The sequence below is a fragment of the Cervus elaphus genome, chromosome X (assembly GCF_910594005.1).
Source record: "Cervus elaphus chromosome X, mCerEla1.1, whole genome shotgun sequence".
In the NCBI taxonomy this organism is placed as follows: domain Eukaryota; kingdom Metazoa; phylum Chordata; class Mammalia; order Artiodactyla; family Cervidae; genus Cervus; species Cervus elaphus.
The window spans coordinates 100,612,042-100,628,202 of record NC_057848.1 but is presented as its reverse complement, the minus strand read 5'-3'; the positions used below and the strand labels follow the sequence as shown (position 1 = coordinate 100,628,202).

Sequence of the window (16,161 nt, the reverse complement as noted above, 5' to 3'; positions counted from 1 at the left end):
ACCATTTACAGTAGCCAGAACATGAAAACAACCTAGATATCCATCTACAGATGAATGGATAAAGCAGAAGTGGTATATATATATATATATATGTATATATATATATATATATATATATGTATATATACAATGCAATATTATTCAACCATAAAAAATAATGAATTTGAGTCAGTTCCAGTGAGATGGATGAACCTAGAGCCTGTTATACAGAGTGAAGTCAGTCAGAAAGAGAAAAACAAATATTGTATATTAACACATGTATATGGAATTTCAGAAAATGTTATTGATGAACTTATTTGCAGGGAAGGAATGGAGACATAGATTTAGAGAATGCATCTGTTGATACAGTCGGGGAAGGAGAGAGTGGAACAAATGGAGAAAGTAGCACTGACATATATACACTACATGGAGCCCAGCCTGGAGTTCTGTGATGGCCTAGAGGGGTGGGATAGGGAGAAGTTTGGGAGGTTCAAGATGGAGGTGATATATGTATAATTATGGCTGATTTGTGTTGTTGTAGGGCAGAAATCAACACAAAACTGTAAAGCAATTTTACTCTAATTAAAAAAAAATAAAAATAGATTCAATCAATGAAAAACTGATTCTCTCAGTTCAAACTGTGAAACATTGTGTGTGAACACATCTAAAGTTATTGAATAGATTTCAGAAGTGCTTATGCACTGTAAAATGTAATTACTGTGTCTTATCCCTTTAAGTTCCTGCTGTTTACAATCTCTTTATGATGTCATCACTCAGCATTACCAGTTTGAACTTACAGTGCTAAAGTCCTGGCAACCTATAGGCAGGGGAAATGTCTCTTCCAAGACTGTAAGTCCTCTTTTCAATCATTTTTAGCATTTTTAACGGTTAGTATGCTCAATTTAGCTTCATATTTATATTTTAATATAAATAATGTTCCTCTAGTAGTAGCTATTTATAGATTAAAAGTTGTATTTTATTAGCATCATGCTCTAACCAACTGAGCTAACTGTCCATGACTGAAAGTTGTATTTTAAACAGAGGTACAAAATTTTCATTGACATCTTAAGTGTTTTACTTTGAAATTTAGCTAGTTCAGGCTCTTTCACAAAATACCTGCATGGCCTTGAGTATTTTAATCACTCTGAGTGTGTGTATATGTGTACTTATAACCATATCTTATTTTAGGGAGAAGGGAAGTAATTACTGTGTGTGAAGGCACTTTAAAATGAAAAGCAGAATAAAACATAATAAGACTCTATTATGGTACTCTGGTATACTTAATTTTATATGTAAAGAAGATTAGCCCATCCTGTTTTTCTGATAAAAAGGAAGACTTTATATTATTGCCAATTAAGACATTATAGTGAGTTGATTTAAACAAAAGCATTTCTTTAGGATTTAGTGGCTACATCATTCAGTGTTAGTCTATATTTTAAAAGCCAATCTCCTTTAAAAGAGTATTACTGACAGTAATACAAAAAATTATGATGATGTAAGCCATATTGACAGAGCTAACAGCTAATATCCATATGTATTAAGTTGAACCATATAAAACTATCAATATTCAGTCATTTTGACTTACAAAAATGGAAAATTCTGTGACACAACCTAATTTTAAAAGCATGTAAAAATCAGTAAGAAAGCTATAGTTAAGATGGAATAGGTAATTTGTAGGAAAAAAAAAGTCAAAGATCAGTAAAAATATGAAAAACTGCACAATTTCAACAATGAAAATAAAGTTTATAAAACCTTTGACTCAGAAATTCAAATTCTAAAAACTTAGAGATCTATTCCCTTTTAAAATGATGCATTTCTATAATGTTTGGATTTTTTTCAAAAAGTATGTATTACTTTTAGAATCAGAAAATGCAACATAGTTTGGGAAAAAAAAAAAAAAGGAAAAAAATGATTTTATCTAGAAATCAACGATTTAGTTCCCTAGTGCTTTTAAAATGTATTTCTAGTTTGATGTTGCCTCTTACATCACAAAGGGCTCAGATTATGTCACTACTGGACATTATTATCTCTTTTAAACACAGTGTTATAAGTAAATCCCTCTCTAGTGAGAAGTATTTTCTCCCATAACCCCTCATAAAACAGAACTCAGAGGTACTGTAGGTTTGTTTCCTCAATGCCATTTCCAAATATTTTCTTTTCTCTATTCCTTAAAACAAGCTAGCTTGGAATCTCATGCCATCAGATCATGTCACCTGATAGCTTTCCCTACTATATTCATCTGCTGATTCCATTATTGCTCCACTTCATTTTGCCATGATTTTCTTATGTGGCCTACTATCATGCTGTATAGTACTATAAACTGTACTCTTGTCAATTCCTTGTGATTTATCTGTTGTTGTTCAGCCACTCAGTCATGACTGACTCTTTGTGACACCATGAACTGCAGCACATCAGGCTTCCCTGTCCTTCAACATATCCCAGAGCTTGCTCAAACTCATGTCCATTGAATCGGTGATATCATACAACCATTTCAACCTCTGTCATCCCCTTCTACTTCTGCCTTCAATCTCTCCCAGCATTAGGGTCTTTTCCAATGAGTCAGTCCTCCACATCACGTGGCCAAGGTATTGGAGTTTTAGCTTCAGTATCAGTCCTTCCAATGAATATTCAGGATTGATTTCTTTTAGAATTGAGTGATTTGATCTTGGAGTCTAAGGGACTCTCAAGAGTCTTCTCCAACACCACAGTTCAGAGGCATCAATTCTTCCATGCTCAGCCTTCTTTATGGTCCAAATCTCACATCTGTGCATGACTACTGGAAAAACCATAGCTTTGACTAGATGGATCTTTGTCATCAAAGTAATGCCCCTGCTTTTTAATATGCTGTCTAGGTTTTCAATGATTTTTTTTTTTCTCCAAGGAGCAAGTGTCTTTTAATTTCATGGCTGCAGTCACCATCTGCAGTTATTTTGGTGCCCAAGAAAATAAAGTATGGCACTATTTCCAATGCTTCTCCATTTATTTGTCATGAAGTGATGATACTGGATGCTATTATCTTCATTTTTTTGAATGTTGAGTTTTCAGCCAGCTTTTGCACTCTCCATTTTCACTTTCATTAAGAGACTCTTTAGTTCCCCTTCACTTTCTGCCATAAGGCTGGTGACATCTGCATATCTGAGGTTACTGAAATTTCTCCCAGCAATCTTGATTCCAGCTTGTGCTTCATTTAGCCTGACATTTCACTTGATGTACTTAGCATATAGTTGGCAATTTGATCTCTGGTCTAAAACCAGCTTGAACATCTGGAAGTTCTTGGCTTTTATATACTGTTGAAGCCTAGCTTGGAGAATTTTGAGCATTAATTTGCTAGTGTGTGAAATGAGAGTGATTGTGGGGTAGCTTGAACATTCTTTGTCATTGCCTTTGTTTGGATTGGAGTAAAAACTGACCTTTTCCAGTCTTGTGATCACTGCTGAGTTTTCCATATTTGCTGGCATATTGAGTGCAGCACTTTCACAGCATCATCTTTGAGGATTTCACATAGATCACCTGGCATTTCACCGACTCCACTAGCTTTGTTTGTAGTGATGCTTCTTAAGGCCCACTTGACTGTGGACTCCAGGATGTCTGGCTCTAGGTGAGTGATCACACCATTGTGATTATCTGGGTCATGAAGATCTTTTTTGTACAGTTGTTCTGTGTATTCTTGCCACCACTTCTTGATATCTTCTGCTTCTGTTAGGCCCATACTGTTTCTGTATTTTATTGTGCCTTTCTTTGTTTGAAATGCTTCCTTGTTATCTCTAGTTTTCTTGAGGACATCTCTAGTCTTTCCACTCTTTTGTTTTCCTCTATTTCTTTCCATTGTTCACTTAAAAAGGCTTTTTACAACCCCCATGTATATGTGTCCTTTTCTCCTTTGCCTTTTGCTTCTTTTCTTTTCTCAGCTATTTGTAAGGGCATCCTAAGACAACCATTTTGCCTTTTTGCATTTCTTTCTTGGGGATGGTTTTGATCACTGCCTCCTACAATGTTACAAGCCTCCATCCATAGCTTTTCAAGCTCTCTGTCTATCAGGTCTAATCCCTTGAATCTATATGTAACTTCCACTGTTTAATCATATGGAACTTGTTTTAGGTCATACCTGAATGACCTATTGTTTTTTTTCCTACTTTCTTCAATTGAAATCTGATTTTGATACTAAGGAGTTCATGATCTGAGCCACAGTCAGCTCCCAGTCTTTTTGCAGACTGTATAGAACTTCTCCATCTTTGGCTGCAAAGAATATAGTCAATCTGATTTTGGTATTGACCATCTGGTGATGTCCATGTGTAGAGTCGTCTCTTGTGTTATTGGAAGAGGGTGTTTGCTATGACCAGTGTGTTCTCTTGGCAAAACTCTGTTAGCCTTTGCCCTGCTTCATTTTGTACTCCAAGGCCAAACTTGCTCATTACTCCAGGTATCTCTTGACTTCCTACTTTTGCATTCCAGTCAGCTATGATGAAAATTACATCTTTTTTTGGTGTTAGTTCTAGAAGGTCTTGTAGGTCTTCATAGAACCATTTAACTTGAGCTTCTTTGGCATTAGTGGTCGGGGCAAAGACTTGGATTACTATGATATTGAATGGTTTGCCTTAGAAACAGAGATCATTCTGTTGTTTTTGACATTGCTCCCAAGTATTACATTTTTGACTCTTTTGTTGACTATGAGGTCTACTGCATTTCTTCTAAGGGATTCTTTTCCACAGTAGTAGATGTAAAGGTCATCTGAATTAAATTCATGCATCCCAGCCCACTTTAGTTCACTGATTCCTAAAATGTCAACATTCACTTTTGCCATCTCCTGTTTGACCACCTCCAATTTACCTTGACTCATGGACTTAACATTCCAGGTTTCTATGCATTATTGTTCTTACAGCCTTGGACTTTACTTTCACTACCAGACACATCCACAACTGGGCATTGTTTCCACTTTGACTCAGCCTATTCATTCCTTCTGTAGCTATTTCTCCACTCTTCTCCAGTAGCATATTGGGCACGTACCAATCTGAGGAGTTTGAAATGCTTGAGGCCCACTTGACTGTGGACTCCAGGATGTCTGGCTCTAGGTGAGTGATCACACCATCGTGATTATCTGGGTCATGAAGATCTTTTTTGTACAGTTGTTCTGTGTATTCTTGCCACCACTTCTTGATATCTTCTGCTTCTGTTAGGCCCATACTGTTTCTGTATTTTATTTACAGAACAAAACATTGTATTTACAAAACATCTGTATTTACAAAACATCTTTCAGTTTTGTATCCTTTTGATTTTTCATACTGTTCAGGGGGTTCTCAAGGCAAGAATGTTGAAGTGGTTTGCCATTCCTTTCTCCAGTGGACCATTTTTTGTTAGAACTCTCCATCATGACTCATCTGTCTTAGGTAGCCCTGCACGCCATGGCTCATAGTTTCATTGCGTCATACAAGGCTGTGATGCATGTGATCAGTTTGGTTGGTTTTCTGTAATTGTCCTATTCATTCTGTTTGTCCTATGATGGATAAGGATAAGAAGCTTGTGGAAGCTTCCTGATGCTAGGTACTGGCTGTGGGCAAACTGGGTTTTGCTCTGATAGGTGGGGCCTTGCTCAGTAAATCTTTAATCCAATTATCTACTGATGTGGTGCTGTGTTCCCTCCCTGTACTTTGGCCTGAGGCAAAACTATGGCAGGAGTAATGGCAGTAATGGTGACCTCTTTCAAAGGACTTATGCCAGCACCCTGTGGCTCCCAGGACTGTTGAAGTCAGTGCCCCTAACCCTGCAGCATGCCACTGTTGAGCCCTGCCTTCACCAGAGACTCCTGGACACTCACAGGGAAGTCTGTCTCAGTCTCTTGTGGGGTCACTGCTCCTTTCTCCTGGGTCCTGGTGTGCACAAGATTTTGTGCCATCCAAAAATTTGTTTCCCCAATCCTGTGGACGTTCTGTAGTCAAATCCCACTGGCCTTCAAATTCCCTGGGAGTTCACAGTCCCTTCGCCAGATCTCCAGGTTGGGAAATCTGTTGTGGGCCACAGAACTTTTGCAACACTGCAAGAATTTCTTTGGTATTACTTTTCTCCAGCTTGTGAGTCCTCTGCTCTGTGGCTCTATGATGGGGCTAATGGCGACCTCCTCCAAGAGGAGCCCAGGTCTGCTGCAGTCAGAGACCCTGTCCCTGTGGCAGGCCACTACTGACCCGTGCCTCTGCAGGAAACACTCAAACACTCAAAGGCAGGTCTGGCTCAGTCTCCCGTGGGGTCCCTGGGTCCTGTGCACACAAGGCTTTATTTGCACCCTTCAAGCATCTCTGGCCTGTATAAGGTTTGATTCTAAATTAAATTTTGCCCTCCTACCATCTTGTTCGGGCTTCTTCTTTGCCCTTGGATGTGGGATATCATATTTTGGTTGGATCTAACTTTTTCCTGACCATGGTTGTTCAGCAGCTAATTTCAATTTTGGAGTTCTCCCAGGAAAAGGTGAGTGCACATCCTTCTTCTCTGCCATCTTTAATGTCCAATTATCTTGCCTTTCATCTAATTTCAGTGGCTCACTTCCATACATATCCCACCAAAACCTCACTTTCTAGCATTTCACTCTTCGACCACTGCCTCGGGTAACTTTAATAACCCCACTCCAACAATGTTTCCACCCCTCCAAAACCTACCATTGATTTACAGTCTTTGAACTGTCACTCATCAATCCCTTCTCCATGGCTTTACTAATATTCTTACCCATTATAAATTCTTACCTATCTTAGATTCTTACAAGCTCATGGTGAATCAGCACAAATGTTTCCCTGCATAAATCCTCAATTCCATTTCCCCACTCTCCTTTAGACATCTCTTCCAGCAAAAACCCTAATTTTAGTTAAATCTGATTCTCCTATTACTCCATAATGGTTGGTGGCGCTTTTGCAACTGAACATGACTAAGGAAAAACATGTAGCCATGATGATTGGCTTCAATTCATGTTTATGATGACGAACTGCAAGTGTACTGTTAATGGTACCTGGCAATAATATTAAACTTCTATCATCTATTCATAGCTCTCATATTCTTGAAGATGAGTGTTCCCCACTTTTCCCTCTCTTCTCAAATCTATAATAGCTACACTCTACCCTGCTCTCAGCTAGGGGAAAATTTCACCATCATCACTACTGAATATACTAATCTACAGTCATCTTACAACCCTATTTTCTGCCTTCTCTTCTATTATAGCAAATGCCCTTTTCTTGCTCATGCCTGAGTATAATTTGAAGTGTGACAATTTCTTAGGGCAGTCAAAACAAATTACCACAAATCAAGTGGCTTAATTGTCTCACACTTCTGGAAGCTTTAAGTCCAAAGTTAAGGTGTCAGCAGATTTGGCTCCTTGAGGCTCTGAGGGAGGCCTATGTCTCTACCCTAGGTTACAGCAATTGCTGGCAGTCATTGGTGTTCTTTGCTTTATAGATGCATCACTTCAATCTGCCTCCAACATCATAGAATTCACTCTCCCTGTGTGTGTGCCAAGTTTCCCCTTTTCATAATGACACCAGTCATTGTAGTAGGCCCCACTATAATCCAGAATTATCTCATCTTAAATTGACTACACCTGTAAAAGACACTATTTTCAAATAAGGTGAAATTCACAGGTACCAACTGGTAAGACTTGTGTGTATCTTTATAAGAAGCACAAATCAACTCACAACACTGGCTGCTGGATTTTCTCCACTAAAAGTATAGCTCCTATAGTTAACTCTTCTTCTGTATCCTCATTGTCTTTCTTTTTATTACAGAATTCTGCTGATATGATTAACATGTAACATTGTTTAAGTTTAAGGTGTACAATGTGATGGTTTGTTATGCATGTATATTGTAACATAGGATTAGTTAATACTTCCATCACATCACAAAATTACTATTTCTTTTTGTGGTGACAACATGGTCTACTCTCATACCAAATTTCAAGTATATAATATAGCATTGTTAACTATAGTCAACACACTGTACAATAAATACCCAGAAATTACCCATATTTTAACTGAACGTCTGAACACTTTGAATGGCATCTCTGCATTTCCCCCTGCCTCTCAGTTTGTTCTTTAAGTATGGCTTCTTTAGAATCCATTTATAAGTGAGATTGTACTGTATATGTCTTTCACTGACTTACTTCACTTATCATAATGCCCTCAAAGTCCTTCCATGTTGTCATAAATGCCATAACTTCCTTCTTTATCATGGCTAATTAGATAAATGATTGAGAGATGATAGATAAGTCTCACATCTCTTCAAGTGTGATTCCATTTCCTTTAGATATATGTCCAGGAGTAGAGTTGCTACAAAATATGGTAGTTTTGTTTTTAATTTTTGAAGAAACTCCCTCTTGTTGCCCACAGTGGCTGTACCAATTGACATCTGTACCAAGAGTGCCCAAATTTCCTTTTATCCACAGCCTCACCAATACTTGTCTCTACTCTTTTTGATAAGAGCCATTCTAACAGATATGAGATGATATCACATTCTAGTTTTGATATTAGTTACCCTGATTATTATGTTGGGCATCTTTTCATATACCTGTTCGCCATTGTTATAAATACTTTGACAAAATGTCTCTAGTTTCTTTGCTCATTTTAAAAAAAATAGGGTTGTTTGGATTATTTCTGCTGATGAGCTGTATCAGTGTCTCATATATTTTAAATATTAACCCTTTATCAGATAGACAATTTGAATACATGTTGTCTCATTCCCTAGTTTTTATTTTTAATTTTTCAATTTTTTTTATTTTTTTAGTATTGTTTCTTTTGCTGTAAAAAAGCTTTTCAGCTTATTCATTTCTCTTTTTGTTAGCCTGTACTTCCTTGGTGTCATATAAAAAAAAATCAGGGACAAGAGAATATCAAAAAGCTTTTTTCCTGTTTTCTTCTAGGAGCTGAACAGTTTTAGCTTCTATGTTGAAGTCACTAATCCATTTCAAACTTATTTTTTGAGTTGTGTAAGATAGGAGTCCACTTTCATTCTTTTCCATGTGGATATCCAGTTTTCAAAGAAACATTTATTGAAGAGCTATCTTTTCCCCATTTTGTTCTCTTGGTACTTCTGGGTTCTCTATTCTGTTATAATAGTCTCTCTATATATATATAACATATATATATATATATATATATATATATTACATAACTATATATATATATATATATTTATGCAAGTACATTCTAGTTTTTAAGAGTAGTTTACAATCAGGAACTGTGAGTCTTCAGCATTGTTCTTTCTCAAGAATTCTTTGGTATTCATAGTCTTTTGTGGTTTTGTACAAATTTTAGATTTGTGTTTTCAATTTTTGTGAAAAACACCATTGACATTTTCATAAAGATTGCATTTAAACTATAGATGGCTTTTGGTTGGTAGTCTAGATATTTTAACAATATTATTCTTCTGATTCATGAACTTGAAATGTCTTTCCATTTATTTGTATCTTCTATATTTTCTTCCATCAAAATCTTATAGCTTTTAGTGTGTAGCTATTTAACTTATTTGGCTAAATATATTTATAAGGATTTTGTTACTTTTAACTCTTGCAAATTGGATAGTTTTCTTTATTTTTTAGATATTTTGGTTTTAGTGTATTAAAGCGCAACTGATTTCTATATGTTTTGTATACTGCAACTTTACTGAATTTGCTGATTAGTTCTAATAGCTTTTGGTAGAATCTTCAGGACTTTCTATATTCAAGATCACATATCTGCAAACAGAAATAATTTGACTTATTCCTAATTTAGATGTCGTGTGTTTATTTTCTTGCCTAATTGTTCTGGTTAAGGTTTCCTCTACTATGTTGACTAACAGTGGCAAGAGTGGTCACACTTGTTCCTGATCACAGAGGAAAAGCTTTCAACATTTAAACATTCAGTGTAATGTAAAATGAGTGTTTGTCATTGATGGCCTTTATTACATTGAGGTACATTTCTTCTATAGCCAATTTGTTGACAGCATTGTTTCTATATGGAAAAATTTTATATTTTATCAATGCTTTTTCTGTGCCTATTGAGATAATTATGTGATTCTCAGTTTTCATTCTATTAATATAGAGTGTCACATTTACAGATTTGTAATCATACTGTATAATATTTGTAATATCATAGTGGTTGGAAAAGATGTCTGATATGATTTCAATCTTCTTAAATTTTCTAAAATTTGTTCTTTGACATATGATCTTTTGTGGAGACTGTTCTGTGTGCTCTTGAGAGGAATATATATCCTGCTGTTATTGGATGGACTATTATGTATAAGTTTGTTAGGCCCACTCGGTATAAAATATATTCCAAATTTAATTGTTCCTTATTGATTTTATGTCTGGAGGATCTATCTATTGTTGCAAGTGGGTATTGAAGTCCCGAAATATTATTGTATTGGTGTATATTTTTACCTTAAGACCTGTTAGTATCTGCTTAATATATTTAGGTATTCTAATCTTTGCTGAATAGATATTTATCATTGACATATCTTCTTATGAATTGATCTCTTTATCATCACAGAAGGACCTTCTTTTTCTCTGATTATGGTTTCTGGACTAATGTGTATTTCTTATGATGAAAGCTCTCTTTTGATTTTCACTTGTATGGAATATATTTTTTCATCACTTCATTTTGAATCTATATGTGATCTTAAAACTGAAGTGACTCTCGTGTGCATATCATATAGTTATGTCTTGTTTTTACATTCATTCAGTCACTCTATGTATTTTATTTGGAGAATTTAATCCATTTACTTTTAGAGTAATTATTGATAAATAAGAACTTACTGATGTCATATTATTCTTTCTGACAGTTTTATAGTTCCCTTGTTTCTTTCTTCCTTCATCTCTTGCTGACTTCCTTTGTGAATTGATTAATATCATACTAAGTTGTTTTTATTTCCCATTTCCTTTATCTTTTGTGTATCTACTATAAGTTTTTGCCTTGCAGTTACCATCAGTTTAAAAAACTCTTATTAATGCAATACTTTATTTTTCACTGATAAATACTTAACTTCAATTAAGTTAACATATAATCATATTACAGTATTAAAGTATCCTGAATTTGACTATATACTCCAAGTGTGTTGAATATATTCATATCTTTTCATATTACTAGTTATTATCCTTTAATTTCACCTTGAAGAACTTTCATTTCTTGTAAGAAACATCTAATGGTGATGAGCTCTGTAAGGTTTTTTTGGTATGAGATTTTTTTTTCCCATTTATTTATGAAGGAAAACTTTTGTTAGATAGAATGATCTTTGTTGGCAGGGTGTTTTTTTTTTCTTTTTTCCAACTGGAAGTTAATTGCTTTACTATATTGTGGCGTGGTTTTTGCCATATAATGACGTGAAACAGCCACAGGTGTACATGTGTCCCCCCATCTTGAACTTCCTTCCGCATCCCATCCCTCTGGGTTGTCCCAGTGCATCTGCTTTGAGTGCCCTGCTTCATGCATCAAACTTTCACTGGTTATCTATTTTATATATGGTAATATACATGTTTGAACACTATTCTCTCAAATCATTCCACCCCTTCCTTCTCTGACATGGTCCAAGTCTGTTCTTTATGTCTGTGTCTCTTTTTCTGTCTTGCATACAGGGTTGTCCTTATTGTCTTTCTAAATTCCATATATGTGCATTAATATACTGTATTGATGTTTCTCTTTCTGACTTACTCTGAATAATAGGCTCCAGGTTCATCCACCTCATTAGAACTGACTCAAGTGTGCTGTTTGTTATATCTGAATAATATTCCTTTTGTTCTTTCAGCCCTTTGAATAGATCATCTTACTCTCCTGAATTGTAAGATTTCTGACTTCAATAATTCATGAATTGTTTCTTTTGATGGTATCCCATGATCACATAGGATTTCTTCAGTCTTTTTCATTTGTTTTCTTTGTTCTATTGTGACTCAATAATTTCAAAAGTCCTGTTTTTCCATTCTTAGGATTTTTCTTCTATTTGATCTATTCTACTTGGTGCTCTGCTGTGTATTGCATTTTTATTTAATTCACCATATTCTTCAGCTTGAGAATTAGTTGTTTTTTTTGTTTGTTTGTTTTGTTTTTTGTGATTTCCACCTCTTTGTTAAACTGCTAAATTCATTAGTGTATTGTTTCCCTAATTTCAGTGAATTGTCTTTCTGTGCTTTCTTGTAGCTTATTGAACTCTCTTAAAACAGCTGTTTTGAATTCTTTATGAGATAAATCATAAATCTCTATGTCTTTGTGATTGGTTGCTGGAGGATAATTATGATACTTTTGTGGTATCATGTTTCTTTGATTTTTCACGTTTTTTGAAGTCTTGCATTACTGGCTTCACATTTGAAGAAGCAGTGACTTCCTCCATTCTTTGAGAGAGAAATACCTTCCATCAGACCTGCTTGGGATTCTGGGGTTTTCTCAGACCCTCTATGGATATTTCTGCTCCATGCTTCTTGATCCCTTTTGCAGCAGAATTCTTAAGCTTGTAACCATCTTTTGATCTTACCATGTACAAGGCCCACTGATGACAGTCTCCATTTTACTTTCCTAGTGGCAGAACCAAAGCTAATGTTTGTGGTCTCTCCTTGGCCCACAGATTCATGCCAGCTTTCTGTGCATGTTCACTGTCTTTCAAAGCTCACCCTTACCATCATTAAAAATACAAAGGAAACTATAAGTAAGGTGAAAAGACAGCCGTCAGATTGGGAGAAAATAATAGCAAATGAAGAAACAGACAAAGGATTAATCTCAAAAATATACAAGCAACTCCTGAAGCTCAATTCCAGAAAAATAAATGACCCAATCAAAAAATGGGCCAAAGAACTAAACAGACATTTCTCCAAAGAAGACATACAGATGGCTAACAAACACATGAAAAGGTGCTCAACATCACTCATTATTAGAGAAATGCAAATCAAAACCACAATGAGGTACCATTACACGCCAGTCAGGATGGCTGCTATCCAAAAGACTACAAGCAATAAATGCTGGAGAGGGTGTGGAGAAAAGGGAACCCTCTTACACTGTTGGTGGGAATGCAAACTAGTACAGCCACTATGGAAAACAGTGTGGAGATTCCTTAAAAAACTGGAAATAGAACTGCCATATGACCCAGCAATCCCACTTTTGGGCATACACACTGAGGAAACCAGATCTGAAAGAGACACGTGCACCCCAATGTTCATTGCAGCACTGTTTATAATAGCCAGGACATGGAAGCAACCTAGATGCCCATCAGCAGATGAATGGATAAGGAAGCTGTGGTACATATACACCATGGAATATTACTCAGCTGTCAAAAAGAATTCATTTGAATCAGTCCTAATGAGATGGATGAAACTGGAGCCCATTATACAGAGTGAAGTAAGCCAGAAAGATAAAGAACATTACAGCATACTAACACATATATATGGAATTTAGAAAGATGGTAATGATAACCCTATATGCAAAACAGAAAAAGAGACACAGAAATACAGAACAGACTTTTGAACTCTGTGGGAGAATGTGAGGGTGGGATGTTTCAAAAGAACAGCATGTATACTATCTATGGTGAAACAGATCCCCAGCCCAGGTGGGATGCATGAGACAAGTGCTCGGGCCTGGTGCACTGGGAAGACCCAGAGGAGTCGGGTGAAGAGGGAGGTGGGAGGGGGGATCGGGATGGGGAATAAGTGTAAATCTATGGCTGATTCATATCAATGTATGACAAAACCCACTGAAATGTTGTGAAGTAATTAGCCTCCAACTAATAAAAAAATTAAAAAAAATAAATAAAAAAAATATGTACAAGGAACCAGCCACAGGGTGGGAATATGTATGGATAAAGCACATGATATTTTGGGGGTGCCTGTGGGCCATCTGGGGGTATCCCTGAGCAAGTCATCTCCAGCAGCTTGTGGGTAGGCTTCGTGATGTAGTTTGCAACACTATAGGATTTATTTCCCTTTAATGCCCTCAGAGGGTCATATCTGCTGCTCCCTCAGCTTCTTGCTTCCACCCATGCTGCTTATGACTCAGTACTTTAGAGGTGGTGACAGAGAAATGATCCTTTTTGACAGCATCAGACACTGCAGAGGAAGCTGGATGCTCACTCACACAACCTTACTGTCTCTCAAGGGAGAAATCACAGGCCAAGGAGATTTCTTTTAGCAGTATACTGTGCTACCTTAAGGGAGGGATGATGTCTATAAAATCAAGTATTCTCTGACCCTCTCCAAGCACCCAAATTTATATTTTTTGCTCTCATTATAACCTATCATCATTTTCCTGGAAATTTGGACTTCCACAAAGGCTGTCTTATCTGTGGGAGATCATCTAAAGCAATGTTCTCCGGGGAATCCTGGACCATAGTTGAGAGGGGTTGAGGCTAGTTCTTGGACCACAGCTGGAAACAACGCCTATCATCAGCCTGCTTTCTTCTTCACTAACCCCGTTGTTTCCCTCTTTATAAGAACTCTGGTGGCTATATCTAGTGTCTTCCTGGGTAATCTAGAATAATTTCCTGTTCACAAGGTTTTAATTTAGTCACACGTGCAAAGTCCTTTTTGCCATGTAAAACAACATTCATACGTTTCAGAGATTTGGATATGAATACTCTGAGGAGTCGTTTATCAACTTTTCACAGTGATCAATATTAATTAGCTGAATGAACAGATTAGTGAAAATCACATAATATTTTCTTGTTCAAATTTGAAGGATGGACTCATTCAGTTACTAGGGGATACAACTGCAAGAATAGGAATGAGTGAAAACAAGTGGAACAAAAACAATAGGACAAGAAGGAAGTAATTTTATAAAAGGTAGATTTGAAGTAAGGTATATATAAACTGAAAAAGAATAAAGAATTTTGAGGGAAAAATTTCACTTCAGAAAAACCTAAGTGAGTAAATAATTATACAGTTATATGAAATGATATAGTATCTTTGAAAGTATATTTTAAACAGCAACAATTTTAAACAGAAAGCATAATAAGCATATTAATTATTACTGTTATTACTATTGTCATGACTATACTATTTCTCTCAAGATATTGAAAGAACAAATGTGTCTTTTCTTCTATTCATTTTTTTTACATTTCCATTACTGAAAAAAGAAAGAGTATTAGAGTTAATAATAATTGGATAACAGAAGCCAAATCTGTCATTCTATTCCATTATGGTTATAGATTTTTGTGTCATGTTTAAGAAATGTTTACGCCACTATCACTAAGATAGTCTCCTTTGTTACCTCCTGGAAACTTTACTCTTTTACCTTTCACCTTTGGGTCTACTTTACATCTAGGATTGATTTTAGTGTGTAATGTGAGATCAGGTCAAGAAACACTTTTTTTTCCCCCCTTGAAGATATCCAATTGATTAGTATTGTTTATTGAAAATCTAATTTTTCCTCAATATATAACAACTTTGGGAGAATTCATATGACCATATCTATATAGGTCTCTTATTTTTTAACTCCTTAATCTGTATTATAGGTTATTTGTCTTCAGGCTGATACTTGTTGTTGTTGCTCAGTTGCTCAGTCATGTATGACTCTGTGATCCCATGGATTGCAGCATGCCAAGCTTCCCTGTCCTTCACCATCTCCCAGAGCTTGCTCAAACTCACGTCCACTGAGTCAGTAATGCCATCCAACCATCTCATCCTCTGTCATCCCCTTCTTCTTCTGACTTCTATCTTTCCCAGAATCAGGGTCTTTTCCAATGAGTTGGCTCTTTGCATCAAGTGCCAAAAGTATTGGAGATTCAGCTTCAGCATCAGTCCTTCCATCCCTGATAGCTCAGTTGTTAAAGAATTCACCTGCAATTCAAGAGACCCTGGTTCAATTCCTGGGTTGGGAAGATCTGCTGGAGAAGTAATAGGCTACCCATTCCAGTATTTTGGGGCTTCCTTTGTGGTTCAGCTGGCAAAGAGTCCTCCTGCAATGAGGGAGACCTGGGTTCAATCTCTGGGTTGGGAAGATCCCCTGGAGAAGGAAAAGGCAACCCACTCCAGTATTCTGACCTGGAGAATTCCATAGGCTGTATAGTCCATTGGGTCACAAAGAGTTGGATGTGAATATTCAGGGTTGATTTCCTTTAGGATTGACTGGTTTGATCTCCTTGCAGCCCAAGGACTCTCAATAGTCTTCTCCAACACCACAGTTCAAATGTGTCAGTTCTTTGGCGCTCAGCTCTCTTTATGCTCAACTCTCACATTCATACATGACCACTGGAAAAACCGTAGCT

At 36.4% G+C, this 16,161-nt stretch overlaps 1 protein-coding gene across 1 annotated transcript in view; it reads left to right on the top strand.

The window, feature by feature from the left end:
• The first annotated feature begins 787 nt into the window (after nt 1–787).
• Nucleotides 788–16,161, top strand: part of CYLC1 (cylicin 1) — a 57,774-nt gene continuing 42,400 nt past the window's right edge. The window contains exon 1 of the mRNA XM_043896473.1: nt 788–828. Coding sequence (XP_043752408.1) covers nt 812–828 — 17 coding nt within the window. The 5' untranslated portion in view covers nt 788–811. The remainder of the gene's footprint in view (nt 829–16,161) is intronic.